The sequence below is a fragment of the Limanda limanda genome, chromosome 10 (assembly GCF_963576545.1).
Source record: "Limanda limanda chromosome 10, fLimLim1.1, whole genome shotgun sequence".
Lineage (NCBI taxonomy): Eukaryota > Metazoa > Chordata > Actinopteri > Pleuronectiformes > Pleuronectidae > Limanda > Limanda limanda.
This window is the reverse complement of record NC_083645.1, coordinates 15,114,071-15,131,905: the sequence shown is the minus strand read 5'-3', so window position 1 is coordinate 15,131,905 and position 17,835 is coordinate 15,114,071. Positions and strand designations below refer to the sequence as shown.

The 17,835-nt window shown below is 40.3% G+C and overlaps 2 protein-coding genes across 2 annotated transcripts; one reads left to right on the top strand and one right to left on the bottom strand.

Moving 5' to 3' along the window:
- Positions 1 to 4,546: 4,546 nt before the first annotated feature.
- p2rx3a (purinergic receptor P2X, ligand-gated ion channel, 3a) lies at positions 4,547 to 10,730 on the top strand. The gene is made up of 12 exons (XM_061079469.1): positions 4,547 to 4,677; positions 5,707 to 5,842; positions 6,382 to 6,453; positions 6,835 to 6,901; positions 7,170 to 7,266; positions 7,385 to 7,462; positions 7,662 to 7,803; positions 8,413 to 8,549; positions 8,637 to 8,730; positions 10,237 to 10,302; positions 10,398 to 10,475; positions 10,602 to 10,730. The coding sequence occupies exons 1-12, from the start codon at positions 4,547 to 4,549 to the stop codon at positions 10,728 to 10,730; spliced, it is 1,227 nt and encodes a 408-aa protein (XP_060935452.1).
- Positions 10,731 to 11,023: 293 nt separating this feature from the next.
- Positions 11,024 to 17,494, bottom strand: zgc:113229 (uncharacterized protein LOC550612 homolog). Its single transcript, XM_061079468.1, has 6 exons — positions 16,067 to 17,494; positions 15,845 to 15,987; positions 14,113 to 14,449; positions 13,474 to 13,579; positions 13,092 to 13,297; positions 11,024 to 12,493 (listed from the first exon to the last, which is right to left on the bottom strand). Exons 1-6 carry the CDS (start codon positions 16,916 to 16,918, stop codon positions 12,212 to 12,214), a joined length of 1,926 nt encoding a protein of 641 aa, XP_060935451.1. The 5' UTR covers positions 16,919 to 17,494; the 3' UTR covers positions 11,024 to 12,211.
- Between the last annotated feature and the right edge of the window lie 341 nt (positions 17,495 to 17,835).

Sequence of the window (17,835 nt, the reverse complement as noted above, 5' to 3'; positions counted from 1 at the left end):
CTCTGATCTCTTGTACACTTTTTCATAAGTTATATTAGATACCAGCACCTTTTATAGCATATTTATATTTATACAGGTTCTGTTTTTATTGTATCGGCTGAGGAAAACCCATTCACTCAGGCCTATAGGACCACTTCTCTGGACATTTGGAAGTGGACTGACCGTCACAATGTCCATATGGACTCCCTATTTGCTAGTCAGTACAGGGTGATATTTTTTCTTTCCGTTATTTTATAAAACATTTTCCAAATGTTTGCACGTTACTGGCCATGGAGGTTTATGCTCTAAAATGAGTGTTAATGGCATGTGCTTAATTCTGCTAACCCACAATGCATCACTCTTAAAATTCAATTGTGTTCTCAAATTACTGCTCACTCTAGAGAAAACTACCATGTGTCCTATACATATGGGTCCTTGAAAGAGAGCCACCTTATAAATATGACATTTGTTTTGATTGCCTAAGTTTAAAGGTCCTGCACGCTCTAATTGCTTTATCATACTAATAGTCTTAAGTTAAGACGTACAGGAATACTTGATTTGTGTATGTCGTGTACTTTTCCAACTTTTCCATATGATTTGTCAGCATAGATGCAAATTCTTTTAAAATGCTCCGAAAATCTATAAATTTGAACATGTGTAATTCACTGGCAAAATCCACCAACTGAATTGATTTAATGCAAAAAAAGAAAATAAACCACTGGTACACAGACCAGTGTGCTGACACAGCTTGGTGCATGCTTTTCTCATGCATTAGCCACACTGATAAAGGCCTTTTAATTTCCACACAGCAAGAGTGCAATTATTAGTTTTCTCTTTGTATAATAAATCATCCTGCGGAAAGAGCACTTTGTGGGATTTTATGTGTATATATGTTATTTTGCCTTCTCCATCACCTGAATATTGGCATTTTTGCGTTAAGTCTAGAACATTGACTGTGACTTTTCTGTTGTGTATTATCACAAAAGACCAGAATGAACAACCTCAGGACAGCCCTAGGGGTTTACCATTCTTCTAACCATATCAAGTAAAACCTGTTACCATTCCTGATATTTTTTTCTAACCCACTACTCAAGAACTCATATAAACATTAAACTGTATTATGTCACCATATTAAACGGTCTGTCGGACTAAAAAGGTTCTGTTATGACTCTGGCACGTCCCTCCCTACATTACCTGGCAGGGGAAGAATAAAAGCTCTTTACTGTCGACTCAGAAAACCCCCACAGGATTCCTGTCTGATGTAAAGATATGCATCAGATCCATTTAACCAGGCAGGGTGGTTAGGGAGTGTGTGTGTCAACAAGGGAAGTTAGATAGCGGTTCTGGTGAATGTTGGAGTGGTTTCAGAGGGGATGCGAGGGCCCAAGTATACAGAGGTTTGTAAAAAGGCTGATATAGTGTGGTTGGAGATCGTGGTTTTTAAGAGCCAAACATTCCCTGTGTGGTTTACTTCCATATGGATATTATTGGTTTTGAAAATAAGGTACTCTTAATGTTCTCCTGCTGCAGTAACACTAACTGGGTGTCCTGAGAATGACCCCACCTCTTTCCATCAGACGTTTCTATATTAACTCCTCTAACGTGGCGTCATTTGTATCGATTCCTGTATGAAGCTCACCCTGAGTGTTACTTTGGAACCTCTGAGGCATTTCTCTCAGAATGACAGATGTCAACCTCGTAGTGGCACCAGAAGAACTTCAGGGCAGTCAGAGTCTGGGATTTTTTATCTAGGAACCATGACAATACAAACTTTTGTGACAGTTCCTCTATTAAAAACTGAGATATTCTAAAGGATTATTCAAAATTTAGGCCTGAAGGTGGAACCCCAGGAAACATCTGTGAGATTCATCCTCTGGGGAACTTTAATATCTGGACATTTCCATTTCAATCCGTCTATTAGTCATTCTTTACATTTAAGAGATGGACCCACTGCATCAGCATTGATTGAGTGTGACCATAGGTCCTCTGCCATGTGCCATGTTTTCTCATAAAGTTGTGTTTTCTTGGGCGTGTGTGTTCTGGCACGTTCTATATGTAGCTGTCAAAGAAGGCTGGGCTCTGAACCTATTTACATAGATCCCTTCCTGTGGCACGATGAACACTTTCACTATGGTTTCTCCTTTCACACAGAAACACTTCAGTCTCCCTTATCGTGTTTGTCTGCATCTGTAATTTGACAAATAGTATCTCGTGTTTTGTAGATGTATGGGCTTCCCAGTATCGATGTACAGGACCGACGCTGAGACGCTCATGTCTTTGTGATAGACGTTTCAGTCACGTGCAGCCTGAAAGCTTGTGTGCTTGTCTGTACGTGCACAGCTAGCATGTGTGTTTATGTGTTTCCCGTTTTGTATTAAATTACCATTAATTGACCAGAAAACCTAATGGACGCACTCAAGAAATGACATAGTCTCTAGGCACATGCATCCCATGCGCACACACAAAGACACACACGCATTGTCATTGCATCATTACATTATCTCCCTGATGTTAGAGGCAATAATGCTCTTGCTACTCATGGCTGTATTGAGAAGTGGTCGTATCATATGGCGCAATTATTGCACATTTGTCAGTAATGATACAATGTAAAAAAAATGTAACAGTGCATTTACACTCAAGCTTCTTGTACAATCAGATTTCTTTTTTATATAGTTGATTTACAAAACTGAAACTATATAATGTTTAATGATGACATGTTGAACATCTGGAGTGTGAGGGGTTCCATTTTTGGAAGTTGTGACTTTTCCAAAAGTTTTTTTCAGGGCCAGAATTTGATTAACTTTGTCCCAACTAGCTCAGCTCGGTAAAGAACCACTGAAGCCCTTCCAGTCAGACCTGTCTGAAAACATTTAGGTTTTGTTCTCTTGCAGCTAATTGTTTACAAGTATCTGTAAAACATGGCTTTTTTTTTTTATCACGAGACGGACTAAATATGGCAGCACGTCAGAAATACTTGAACTTAGAAAGAAAGATTTAAATAAAGACTTAAATTGCAGTGGATAATTGATGCAACCCAACCCATGAACAGGCCTTCCAGTAGGAGTGGGCAATATGTATAAAACCTTATCCCACTGTATGTTTACTTCCACCAAGGCAAAGAGGTTACATTTTCATCCCTGTGTTTGTTGGTTGGTCGGTTTGTTTAGCAAGATTACACAAAAACGACTGAACAGAATATGGTTCAGGGAAGAAACAATAACGTTTTGTTTAGGATGCAGGAATTTCAAATCTCTTTCTTTAACGTTGCAAAAGAGGGTTTGTTACTTGGATCATTTTACTTTTCCCCAAAAATAATTCATGAATCTTGATGATAACAAGTCAGAACCATTTAGGGAACTGATATCTATGAGTGTGTGTGAGGTGGTGCATGTTGATTGAGTTTGTTGGGCCTTGGTGGAGGTATGTGCTCTGCTGAGTGCCATTCTAGTTTATATTGCAATATCAATACATATCATGTCTAAACCTATTGTTGAGAGATCAATGGAAAACTGTTTATGGGTAAATAACCATGCAGTAATGGCTGTTTTGACCAATGCAACAAATTGAATACCTGAAATACTTCACCACATTGATGAAACAATTTAATTATATTATATAATAATAATGTAACATTATATTATAACATAATAATATTGAAACTCAATATTACCACAGAGAAAGCCTGCTCATTGAGTGAGAGCATTGCTTATAATGACCTAGTATAAGTGTAGCTGTACGCTCATCTCGGAAGCCTGTGTATCTGACTGATTATAACAGATAGAAAATCCTTTTCACAGTCTCTGTCCGGCTTATCTATAGTCATGTTTGTTACAGAGCATCCTTGTCAAATAAACCAGTAAAGAATCCAACTCTGTACTTAGGTAATGCAAACACTTGCTGCTATTGAACAGCATTAGATGTTGTGTTCTGTTTGGTTCACTAGTGGAATGGTCCCTTTTAATGCCCTCTGATTCACTCTCTAAATTGAGTGAAAGACTGAATGAATGATCATGCAGCATGTCTTGCATTGGATTCACTCAATATTCTATCAAATCATCAATGAAGTTTCAAAATCCCGCTGAAAACATGCCAGGAGCAAAGGAAAACCAATTTTAAGGGGGAAATTATCGTTGCCTGTAAACTGCGGTGTTAGTGTGCTCTACAATAGTACTGTCCGTGGCTGGAATGAGCCAACCATGGAGAGAGCAAAGAGGCCTGGGAGATGGGGATTTGTGGTGAAGAATGAAAGCGAGAGGGAGGGACAGAAGATACACTTTAATGTTTTCATGCCTCATTTGAGGAAAGGAAGGGGAGGTCCAGTTTGTGCCATAAACCAATGAAACAGGACAGTGAGAGATAGGAGGGAGACAGTGAGGGTTTACCATCAAATTAGCAGTGAGGCAGATGAGAAGAGGCCACAACCAAAACTGAGCGACTAGATTAAAGCCATCATTTAGAATCAGGAGTGAGCTTTACCAACGCGACTTTACAGAAGGAGCCACACTTTTCCCTGAGACTCTGGAAGAAGAGCACTTGTCGTCGGCCTTTGACTCTCTGACAAGCAGCCATGGGTTGGTTGGGGAGCACCATCACTGACTTCTTCACCTACGAGACCACCAAGTCTGTGGTGGTCAAAAGCTGGACTGTTGGCATCATCAACCGGATCGTACAGCTGCTCATCATTGCATATTTTGTCGGGTCAGTAGCCTCCTCTTGTTTTTTAAAAAACATGCATTTCTTATCCATCTGAGACTTCTGCCATTATGTCAATGCAATAGAGGTTAATTCGGTTGACTAAGATTTGAAAGATTAAGTTTTACAAACTCAACAAGCAGCTCATTTCTACAGAGAAAAATAGCAGATAGTTGCCAAATGATTTAACGCCATCGCTGTGTAGTGTTAAAATACATTGTATCCCCCCCCCCTTTAATTTTAGATGACAGGAAAAAAGGAAAGGTGAAGTGACACCAGACCTCACCTGCTGAGCTACCTCTTTATAGAACAGAAGCTACTTAGAACCTTTATTTAAGTGAAAGTATAATTACCACAATATACAGATACTGCTTTCACAACTCTACCTATAAAAAATGTATATCATCAGAAAGCACTCTTGATGCAGCAGAATGGCCCTTATCAGTGCTACAACGTGATCTATGAAATTATTATAAGGTTATTACAGATGCATTAACATGTGAGCAGATTTAAATTTTTGCATTTAGTTGCCAGTAAGTGAATAATAACTCATATTTGGTTAGTTAAATCTATGCATAATATTTTCAAACGAGACATAAGGTTATATCCAGGCTTCATTTGCAGTATCTTCAGAAGTAAATAGTATTTATAGCTCTTAAATGTAAAAGAGTGAAAACTGTGAAACTTCCCTATGAAATGTTGTTTTATAGATGTAAACCATAGGATTAGCATATAAATACTAGAAGTATAAAAACCTGTATAAAAACCTGTTCAACAACCGAACTGGAGATAGAGTACTAATTTATTTAAGTGCTGGATAAAGGGATACAGAAACACAAGGGACCAAGATCAAACTGGAGACGTACGATCAAATTTGTTTACATCAACGGTTCTAAGGCTACAGGGAGAATGTTCATGTATTTCTTATGTAAAGAAATGTGCCCATGATACGATCTGTATTGGCAGTTTCCAATTGTCCAGAGAGGACACTGCTGCTGTTATATATATATATTTGTTGTGTCCCTCGTCCTGCAGCTGGGTCTTCATCCACGAGAAAGCTTACCAGTCCATTGACACCGGCATCGAGTCCTCCGTGATGACCAAAGTGAAAGGTTTTGGTTACCATGAAGACCGTATAATGGATGTGGCCGACTACGTCTATCCCCCACAGGTGAGTGTGACCCTGATAACACATGTTAAACGCCCCCACACAGAGTCAAAGCATCACCTTTGACCTCAGGAAGTGACCTCTGCTCTCCTATATCTCTATTCTTGATTTGAGAAATGGTTCATCTTAATCTGAGGTTTCCTATCCCACATAACCTCCCCAGGGTTGAATTGAAGGTTTATGGTGCATGTGAATTATCACAGAGTCAGTATCTAGAGCTTTTAGTACGTGACTACATCCATTGATCTGTGCTCGATGTGAGACTCATTTGGTCCGGTGTGGACTTGGGGATGGGAAATACATTCACTTATTCTACGATTTAAAATTGATACACTGTTATGTAATTTGAATTGTCTGCTTGACCGGTGTTCAATATTTATTACAGAAGAAGTTGAATTGTTTGTTTATCCGATGACTTTTAAATGTTTTTGTGCTCTACAACAAGTTGCCTCTAGGAAGACATGAGACGAGGTCTTGAGGACAAGTCTAAGTCGGCTTTTTAATGAACCCACTGTAAACCACAATGTTGTGCTGTGTTCCAGGGCGCAGGTGTGTTCTGCATCATGACCAAACTCATCATCACTCATAATCAGTTCCAGGGAAAATGTGCGGAGGTGAGGACACATTCAAATACCTGATTTTTTATTAGTAATCTGTTTCAATGTATTGTAAGGTTTAAGTGATTATATGTAAAGACCCTTTGAATCAGACTAGTACCACAAATCTTCAGGTGGCCATCTCCTGACACATTCTGTATGTGTTAGAATAAATGTTAGTTCAAATCTGATAAAAGTGTATCTACAGGTGTTTTTACTGTGGGAGGAAGCTCTAAAAGCTATAAAATTATTCATCAACACTCACCAGGCTGAGATTAATACTGACTAGGACATGTGGTTCAAATCAGAGCTGTTAGTGCAACCAACTTCAGAGACCCAGAAACAGGGTTCGCAGGAAGTTTTTGTGCGACCAAAAAAACATGTGTGTGTGTTTTTCAGACTGGCAACTTTAAATGTAAAACGGATGAAGACTGCAAAGACTATTTTGGGTCCATCCTTACCAATGGTAAGTGTAACCCACTATTTACAATATTATAATAATTGTAATTATAATGTGAAATCAAATTTCTTATATGAGCCTACAGAGAATTATCACCTGAATCTGTAGCGTCTCTCTGATTTATGGTCCTTTACCGGCTGAGCTCATTCTTCAGTTGTTTACTGTATTAGAAGCAGATAATTAAAACAAAAATGAGTGTCTCTTCTTTTAACTCTTGAGAATTTCCAATCTGACACACCATCTCTCTCTTATCTTTCTTTCTCTCACATGACAGGAGTGATAACAGGTATTTGCCTCAATTATGACAACGAGACGGAGGGTCGGTGCGAGATTGAAGCATGGTGTCCAGCTGAGGACGACACTGTCACCATGTAAGATTCACACACTCACAAACATACGCACGTGTTTGAGAACCTGATAAAACCTCCCTCATTTAAAAATTCTTTCTTGTCATCCTCACACCTCCACCTCTGCCAACATCCTCGTCAGAGGCCGAATCCTCGATGTGAGTAACTTTACCATTTTCATCAAAAACAGTATTCGCTTTCCTCTCTTCAATGTCACCAGGTACGTCACGCACACACACACACGGCAAGTATACAAAAATATTCACAAATATTCTCACATTTAAGCAGAAGAAAACACAATGGGAGTTTGATAAGGGTATGTGGAGAATATAAAATAACCACACATGCTCCTTTAAGAGCTACAAAAATGTTTTTTTTTTCTAATCATGAACACAAAATGTGACATATTTGTCTTGCAGAGGGAACTTTCCAAGCACAATGACTTCCTCAGAGATTAAGCGCTGCAAGTACCACCCAGAGACCAACCCCTATTGTCCCATCTTTCGGGTCGGGGACGTCCTGAATTACACAGACCAGACTCCGGAGAAGCTGACAAAAAATGTCTCATCTTTCTCATTTAATCCACTCATCATTCTCAATGTTAAAGTGTTGTGACTGTACAGAAGACTACACACACACAGACACACACAGACACACACAGACACACACAGAGTGACCTCAACATCTCGACTCCAAATAAAGACGGACAATGCGTCTCTCACCATCCAGCAATTAAGCTAAACTATCCTGGATACAAACGCTGCTATTTTGCAGAGCCAGATTCTGTGCAGGGGATGAAGCTGCAGGAGCGAGGTCCCTCCGATACACACACATTCGACCAATCGCCACTCTGTCTCAGCTGTCAATCATGACATGTGACATGTCATGCCCCTGTTTTGAATTAAAACCAAATATAAAATGAGGTCTTGAACATTCATCAGTGTGAAAGGAACTAACTTAAATGACAGAAACTATCTTTGAGAAAAATGTATTTGATGTGTACTTTGACATTTTGGTGCATGTCCTATCTACTAACATGGAGGGTTTATGACCTGTAACACAGCCAGCCACAAGATGCTTTGGCTTCACTGTTTGGAAGTTTACATGACAGTCTTGTCTTTATATACAGGCCATCTGATGCTCAAGGTTTTGTCTCTCCTTCTCCCTCAGGGTGGGGAAATAGGAATTAACATTCAATGGCAATGTAACCTGGACCTGGACATCGAAAAGTGTGTGCCCAAGTACTCATTCTCACGCCTGGATGCACCATTTGCCAAGAACCGCATCTCCAAAGGATACAACTTCAGGTGGGGAGGAGGACTTTTCTCCACTCCACTTCCACTCAATTTCTATATCTTTTTTATTCTTAAAACCTTTTTTCTCTATGAATTCAGATTTGCCAAATATTTCATGACAGAGAATGGGACTGAATTTCGGACACTTCACAAAGCATATGCAATCCGCTTCGATGTCATGGTCACGGGAAAGGTGAGTTGTGGGATATTGTTGCAGCCATGGAATTTGTGTGAGTGTACATTTTAATTAAATCAAATTAAAATGTATAGTTAATGATTCGTAGGGCTCAACAATCTGTACACCCTTGCCTAGAGTTTGGAAAATCTACAAACAAAATCCATATTATGTGTAACAATCAAATTTTTCTTTTCAAACAGAGCACCAGTAGCTTGTGTCTGCCTTGATTTCTTTGAATCATTTCAGTCAAATGCTCTGGCTCCTCCAAGCCATGATGAAAGGAAAGACTCCACCGTCTATTTTGTGTATTTACATTTTTAAAGATTAAATACACAAAATACAATGTGTTGTTAAGTGGGCTTTAGAGGAGCTGGTCAGTAGATTATTTTACCCTTTAGAACCAGGCTCTCTCCTTTTCCAGACCTATGCTAAGCTAACAGTAAAAAGCTTACTTGATATTGTAAAGATAAATGAGGGGCATTGATCTTCTCATCTGCCTCTCAGCAAGAAATTGAATAAGCATAAGAATAGGCACATTCACCGTAATGTTGAATGATTCAAATCATCATCTTTAAAAAAAATGCATCTGCTTCTCAACACACAGAATTATGTATTAAATAGCAAAATCTGATTCATGTTATTAATAGGGCTGGGCAACGATTAAAAGTTTTAATCGCGATTAATCGCATGATTTCCCTGATTAATCACGATTAATTGCATTTGTATACGCAAAATCCAATAATGAATTAAAAAGTAGTGTATAGCGCAATTTTATTTTCAATGTTCTGCCATATGAACGAAAGTGCCATAACATTTGTTGTGCAAACACTTTTAACATCAGCATTTAATACAGTAGCAGTTAAATAAAATATTCAGTGTGAATCTCAACTTAACAATGTTATCAAAGCAAATACAAAATTAAAGGTCAATGCCACTGCCAGGGCATTAATGTTATCCTCTTCGTTATGAAAAATGTATACTCCTGCGTCTAACGTAGTCTGCCGAAGCCTCGCTCCGCTCGCTGTTTCGTTGAGTGATTTGCTGATATCAACTGTGTGTTTTGCATTTAGGTGATATTTTAGACTGGAAGTACTCCAGTGATAAGAAAATTCACCTTGGCAGTGGCTACAAATTACTTTGGTTCTGTCGACTCCGCCGTCTGGAAGAACTTTAAAATGAAAATGGCCATGTAAAAGCTCCGTACCCCTATCCATGGTTGTTTATCCGCCAATTATTTTCTTTTTTCCGGTTCCGCAGCAGTCAGCAACAGACTTTCACAAAATAAAAGCCTGACTTTCACAATAAAACAATAAATAATCAAACCTGAGTTAATGCGAGATAAAATAATTGTCTAAGATAAATAAGTGATGAGTTAACTCAATTAAAATGAGTTAACTTGCCCAGCCCTAGTTATTATATTATTTGAATTGTAAATATTCTGGACTGAGCGCTTCACCCTAGGATTTTTTGTTTACTGGGTCACCTGAACTGACTCTGTCTCTTCCTGTCTGTCTCTTCAAGGCAGGAAAGTTTGACACAGTCCCAACACTGATCAACTTGGTTGCGGCCTTCACCTCTATTGGACTGGTTTGTCATTTCCTATCAAAATACAGATGATAAAAACGTATTTGTTTGCTTCCCTCGGTCCTCAGTACTCTTTGTTTTGTTCTTCCTTCTGGCAGGGTACAGTTCTCTGTGACATTATCTTGCTTAACTTCCTGAAAGGGGCGAAGCAGTACAAAGCCAAGAAATTTGAAGAGGTAATGTGTTGTTTTTTAAGTAATACAATTGTGAGATAAACACAGAGTTGTGAGTTTGACCAAATGTCCATTGAGTTTTTCTGTGAGCCCTTCAAAGCTTTTCCTCTTCTTGTTTTGTCCGATCAGGTGTCAGACGCTCAGATTGAAGCATCCATTGCTCAGAGCCCCGGCAGCCAGCTGTCACTCAAACCAGGCCTCAAGAGCTCCTACGACTCCGGAGCCGTTTCCCTCTCGGCCTCCGACCAACCCATGTGAGTGAGGACAATGACAAAAGCCATCTGAAGAGATAGACATTCCTCCTTTTTCTCTGTTTCTCTTTAACAAACTGCCTCGAGACAGACTCATTCTGCTTTTTATTCTTGATGTCGGGATCCTGCCAAGATTTAGTTTGGCAAGTTTATGGAACTGGGCAAAGAAGAACAACGTTGCTTTGAGCTTCACAATTTCACAACATCGAAGAGGAGTCAGAAGAAACAGGAACAATGGACTTGTAGCCTATAAGAGTAACAGGAACCAAATAATTAAAATCAGATGGAAACATATGGTAATACAAATAACATTTTATTATAAGCAGTTTAATTTTTCAGTAAATATCCATTAATAAATTGTAACAACATGATTAAGCGAACTGGTATTAAAGCTTAATTAACCTGCCTCTGTTTCCAGTTAGCTGTATTTGATATGAAAAACAATGCGGAGAATAAAACTTGCGGGAAAATAATTTGGGGTTATTTCTTTTTGTCGTCATGTTCGCACAAACAACAACTGCCTTTCTTTTGTTTTCTTCCTGCACAAATAAAAGCACTGAAGACTGTAATGGTGTAAAGAATAATGTGTGTGTGTGTGTGTGTGTGTGTTTGTGTGTTGTGGCAGTGGAACGAATGGGTCTGTGTGTGTCTGTGTGTGTTGTGGCGGTGGTAAAAGTATGTGTGGTGCTTGAGGTTTACAAATGGACCATTATTAGTCCATTTCTGGGTGATGACGTACAGAAGGAGATCTTACTACACAGACTAATGGACTAATGTGACCCTGCTTTTTTGTCTGAACATCCAAAACTACATTAAGATTATCTAACTCCCGCGGCTCTGTCTGCATTTATTTAGTCATCTTCTGCCTATTTTTCAGTCTGGCTCCCTTCTCTCTGTTACTCCTCTCATTTCACAATAAATTATGACCAGGGCACTAATAGATCAGCCGAAGAGCCTCTTAATGGCTCGGACAGTGATTTACGGGAGCGGATACAGTGAAGGAAGGCCCCAGAGGAATTCAAAGCAGTTAGCCACAAAGTTTAATGTAATAAATGAATCATTATAATGCATCGAATGGATAAATAATGTAATACACTGGATCATAAAGTCCGCTGCAGCTCGTCTGTTGATAGAGAAAAAATGTTTTCTCAGGCCTAAAAAAAAGGTGTGTGTTTGTCCATGGGTTTGTTTATTGTGATAATGTCACTTTATTCACATCGTCCCAATTCAGAAGAATTGATAAATGTGAGTAAAAAAGGAGGTAGCTGGAGGAGCCAATGGCCCGAGGCATTATCTTTCAATCAGACCGTCCTGTTTACGCAACCACAATAGCAGAGCAGCTCAATTGTATTTGGTAACTTTAGCCCTATGCTGTGAATGTCCATGGCCTCCGAGCCCCAAAAATAATATCTTTTACAAAACAAGTAACAAAAAAGCAAGAGTGTGAGACTATCTGTCTTGTGTTTCAGACAGTTTCTCTGTCTGTTACTATCTGTGCTTCCTCCCAGTGTTCCTCCTCTTTAGAGCCTGTATCCAGGCAGGGAGGACAGACCGTCGTGCTGCTACTGCTGCTGCTGCTGCCACTGCTGCTGCTGCTGCTTCCGCCTTCTCTGTCTCCACCTGCTCCTCCTCACACTCCTGCTCGATCACAGAGTCGTCCTCTTCTCCAGAATCATCCTCCGAGTCTTCAGCATCCAAATCCAGCTCCGGAGGGTCTATGGTCAACACCTCCTCTGAAAAACGAACCCTGCGGATCTCCTCGACTCGCCGCTGATCCAGAGAAGATGAATAGAATGAAAAAGGGGGGGAAATGGAATGTTAATAGCACTCATTTTAAATTGATACATTTGCTCTATATTTTACTACAGTTTAATCATTCATAAAATCATCGAAAGTATCATGTAATTTGGTACTAGTACGTAATAAATAAGTTTAAGATGGTACTTTTGTAATCAATTTGATCCGTATAATTGCTCATGTAACATGGAGTCTTTAAAACCTATTAATGATAAATATAAAAGTAAATTCAACATACATTTTTAATACAAAAATAATGAGTCAATATAAACATGGATTTAAATTAGGCCTCTTTCAAGGCCCTGTTTTTCTTTATGAGGAAAACTTTCAGGATTTCACTGAACAAATAGAGTTAAAGCTATTTTTTTTTTATCAAATATTTATCAATAAAATGTAATTTCCTTTCTCCGGTTTGCTGCTACTGTTCACCAGCTGCAATTGGGGAGAATATGGTTTGACCAGGACGCTAATAAATCAATGTTTAGAATTTGTATGAATGCAGGACACAGGTCTGCTGTGTAGATAATATATATCGAGGCACAAGCAGGCGCTGTGATATCCAACTTCTCACCCTTTTTGTCACTATTTCCATCGAGGGCTCTGAATCAAGGAACATGGAGTGCTTGAGGACACCCCGAGGTGCAGGGGTGAAGGGTTTGAATGGGGGGAGAGGGGCAGGAGGAGATTTCAGGGGGTATAAAGGCATGAGAACATCATGCGACTCTGCAGTTTCATCCATCACATGGCTGCTGGTCACACTCCGCGTAGATCCAGATGCTTCCATAAAAGACGAGACAAAAGAGAGAAGTGAGCTTTTTAATTCTCCGAAACAGAGTCACAAAAATGTGTCTGCTGCATATGACAAAATTCCACCTGATTGTATATGTAATGTAATATGTAATATGTGATTTAACAGAGCATTAAGTGACCTTTGTCTGTGTCTCCTTCCTTACCTGTTTCATCAGTGGCCAGCCTCGCGTCCCTGTCAGCTGAATGATGCTGTCTCTTTCTGTTCAGCTGGATTCTCTTCAGTAATGGATTGTCCAGAATATCTGCACGCTGCGTTTGACAACCAGACGACAGGGTCAGCCACTCTCACAAAAAAGGGTATGTTCTGGTTTTCTTTCATCTAATTCTTCAGACTACTCAATTATTCATGAATCTGTTGCTTTTATATGTATTTTATTACCCTATTAATGTTTTTTATTGATGTTCAGTTATTTCTGTGCGGTGCAATTGAGTGTCTTGAAAAGTCACCCTAAAAGGTTTGGTGCGTTGAATTTAGTGACATCTAGTGGTGAGGTTGCATGTTGAATACCCCTCACCTCACCCTCCCCTTTCAAACATGACTCAAAAGGTGTTTAGTTTGTCCAGTCTGGGCTACTGTAAAAAACAGTCCCTTTAGAGAGGACCCACTCCCGATGTACATATAAAGTATTTAAAATATAAAGGGCCCTTTTTAAACCCCCTAAATCTTACACACTGGTTAGGGTTAAATAAAAGCATTATTGTTATTATAATCATTATGAGAACATATGAATTGGATGAAGGATCCAATAAGTTCTATGAAAAGTATATAAATGATATCTAACCTCTACAAAGGATTGAGGTCTTGGCTGCTGCCCCCGCCCTCTCTCTTCAGGCAGCCACTCCTCCATTGGTTCTGACTGATCAGCCACTACAACGTGCTGCTGCTGTTTTCCCTCTGAGACGTCCATGCTCACAGGTTGGTAATATCTATCAGGTGACTTCTGTGCCATGCTGAAACCCGGGGGGGTTTGGAGTTGGCTCGGCGGCTCCACTGATGGTCTCTGATTGGCTGAGGCAGCTGGCAGGTTGGGGTTAAGGAACCTGGCCCACTCTTGACCTGTGACAATCTCCTCCAGGAGGCTGAATGAGCCCAGGCCAAACTCAAACTCACTAGAAGGCCTGTAAACAACATGAAAACATATCATATGAGCTGAAGAAAACTAACAGGATTGATCCCACTCAGCCTGATGTGTTCTATTCCTTTGTGCTTTGACGCCTTTTCTACACACAACATTCATCCAGCACAGCCGCCAGGAGCTATTTGGGGTTCAGTATCATTGCCAAGACCACTTCAGAATGAATACTGGATGCGAACCATCTGGTGAGTGTACGACTGTCTCAACCCCTCAATATTTTTATGGCAACACAGGAAGTATCTCCTGTCAGATACAAGTGCCCCCTGGTTTGGAATCGCTGTATTGGAGCAGCAAGAGTATTCTGAAAAAAACAATTTCTTATGAACATGTACTTTTGTCACTTGTTTTTAAAGAGTAATCTCTTTGAACAAGGGGTTGGAAAGACATTCATCTTTTAAATTATTTAGCTAACTTAGAATACAAAACAACCCCTGTCTTGTCCTTCAACCACAAAGGAAAGAATCATGGGGGTTTCTACTCCATTACATCTCACAAGTATTGAGAAGTATTGTCCATTTCACTCCAGTGCATTTATTAAACGATTATAGTTACTAGCTACTTTGTAGACTTTAAAAGAATCAACAATGGGCCCGAAAAACATGAACCATTCGTATTGTGAATTGTATACAAACAAAATGTATGAAATTGTTCAATTTAGCACCAACTTAAACATTAAAGCATCGTTGTATCGTTGATTACAACTGAAGTGATGTCCCTAACATCCGCTGGTGGCCGCTAACACCTTCTAACGTCCACTGGTAGTTGGTAACTTAAATTGTGCAGAAGACCTTCAAACATAAAAGGGATATTCACCACTTGTCCTATATTTTTTAAATAAAATCAGTGACAATAGCATAGTGTATAACTAACAATGAGGGTCGTTCTGCATGTGTAAAGAGTAGTTCTTCCTTTGTTAATTGAGTTAGATTTTGTTAATTGTACGTCTGTTTTTATCTAGTATTTAGAATTTTCTTTTTCTAACACGTCTATTACACTTTGCTTTGTTTTAATATTATCACTTTTACTAGAGTAAAGCACGTGAACATTTCTTCCAGTGATGGTCTCGTTGAGGATAAAACAAGGTGCTATTAAAATGCTGTGACGCTTCTTATGACATTCCCTAAGTATGGCCGAGGAAGCATGCTGACAAGTGCTGTCAGTGAGAGGGGTGTGGCACATCAGATCAGGAGGACACATCACAGCGAACATATAAACATCCCAAACTAACACCATAGCTATGGCTTGGCTCGGCTCAGAAATACCTCACATATCTTACTGGTATCGCTTCAGCGCTGAGAGACGAATCAACAAAATCTAAACTGTGAGAACTGGAGCTTGTGTGGGGCTGACTGAAGCGCTGGTTTGTGTGTTTGATCACCTGCATCGCTCCTCGAGACAGCTGTCCTCTGTGTGTTGTGGAAGGGCTTCGCTGGTGTCTAATGAGACCAGGGTCCCCTCTTCCTCTTTATGTGATGCAATGATGAGATTTTCTGCTGGCAGTGGCAGCTTCTGAGGTGAAATCTGTGAAGGGAGTCGCAGTTTCAGGATGTTTGACACATAGAGAATATAATCCAAAGTATTATCTAAATTCACTACTCACCTCAGTTCCCTGCTGACTGTTCTGGTCTACTCTCCCTCCATCCTCTTTCTCCTTTTTGAAAGAACTCCCCCGCCTGTCCATCCATCTCTCCTTGATCTTCTGCGTCCATCTCCTTGGCTTACTCTCCGACGATCGCTGTTTTCGTCTGGAGCTGCTGTCAGTTGTCGTTTGGCCATTTGCGACAAACTGAATGTCTTTACTTTGCTCCGAAGCTCCAACTTCTCCATTTCCCACATGAAGCACTTCGCTTTCTTGACTTCCTGTGTCAACATTTGCCGCTGTGGGCGTCAACGACCACATGTAGACTTTAGGTGCAAAACCCTGAACCTTTACCAGATCCTGTATCGCATTCTGTCCTGAGTTTGTGGGATTAGGGACCTGCCCTGTCAAAGCCGAACTTCCAAAAGTCCCCCTGTCCCTATCAGTCTCCTGAAAGGAAGTGATATCAGCCCCTTTAAGTGATTTAGCAGGAAACGACTGCCCGGTTCCTGCTGGGGTGATCCGAGGTGATGTGGCCTCTCCCAACACCCTGTTCTCGCCCGTGTCCTTATCGACGTTGTCGTTCTGTGAGGGGAAGGAAACAAGACCCCCGTCCATTCCAAAGCCATCACTTGCTTGCCGTATTTCCCCATCTTTGAGGACTAAATCATCCCCAGCAGAGATTCCAAACTCATTTGAAGGGATTCCATTGGAACCAAACTGAAAGCCATTGAAAGGGTGGTTAGAGGCAGCTGTCATGGGCCCGGGGCTGTGCTGGAGGGGCTGACCCTCTCTTCCTGGCTGGAGCCTCAGTCTCTGCAGCATGGACTGCAGCATGCCCTGAGTGTCTGTGGGAGTATTTGAGTGAGACATCTAGGAACAAATACTGGTGTGATTCAAATCCAAAAGTCACAGAAAAGCATGTCAACAGTAAGTTAACAATATATTCAACGAATTAGATTCCTCACGGTGTTATGTATTGTGATGATCCAAAAGGAACTGAAGACCATGACAGTAGAAACTGAAGAAAAAAGAAAATCACCCCTGTGTCCAACATCCCTTGTCAAGACTCCTGTGATGGTTACTTCTTTCTTCTTTCATGTTCCAATCTTTCTCCATTACTCTCTTAACAGTTCCTCGGAGCAAATATCAACACAGGTCCGTGTCTTAAAACACATCACTCCCTCAGGTTGGATAGAAAAGTTTATTTTTCCTTGCTGCTTGTGCTTCTTCTCCGAGATGTTTCGCTCTCACACTGGTCCCACTCCTCCATGATCCTCAAGCGTTTCAGCAGCAGTCCTCTTGTGTCCCCTCAAAGTCTTGGTGTCATTTAAATGTCCACGGTTTCAGTTGTCACTCGTCTTCTCCAGCAGCCATTTCTGTCAGTGTGATGGGAGGAGAATCGGAGCATGCCAGCGTTCCTTTAAACCTACACACTGAAGCAGACCAACGAGAAAGACCAGTAAGGTGAGATAATTGTGCGTTGACGGTGACTCTCCCTCTATCTCTCTCTCTCACTCTCTCTGTCTGCCTGCCCATCTTTATATTTTCCCTCCCTTCCTTCCTACTCCTCTCCCAAACTCCACACACACACATGTTTGTGTACACACACATGCACACACACACACATTCTCCCTCTTGTTTCCCACTCTGACCCTTGCACAGTAATTACAGGGCGTTTGAGAGCAGCTGCTATTTATGTGTCTTTAGATTTAAAGAAATAGAAAAATCTTGCAATGACTTTTGCAAGATGCAACATAATATTATAACTCAAAAAAGTGACACAAAAA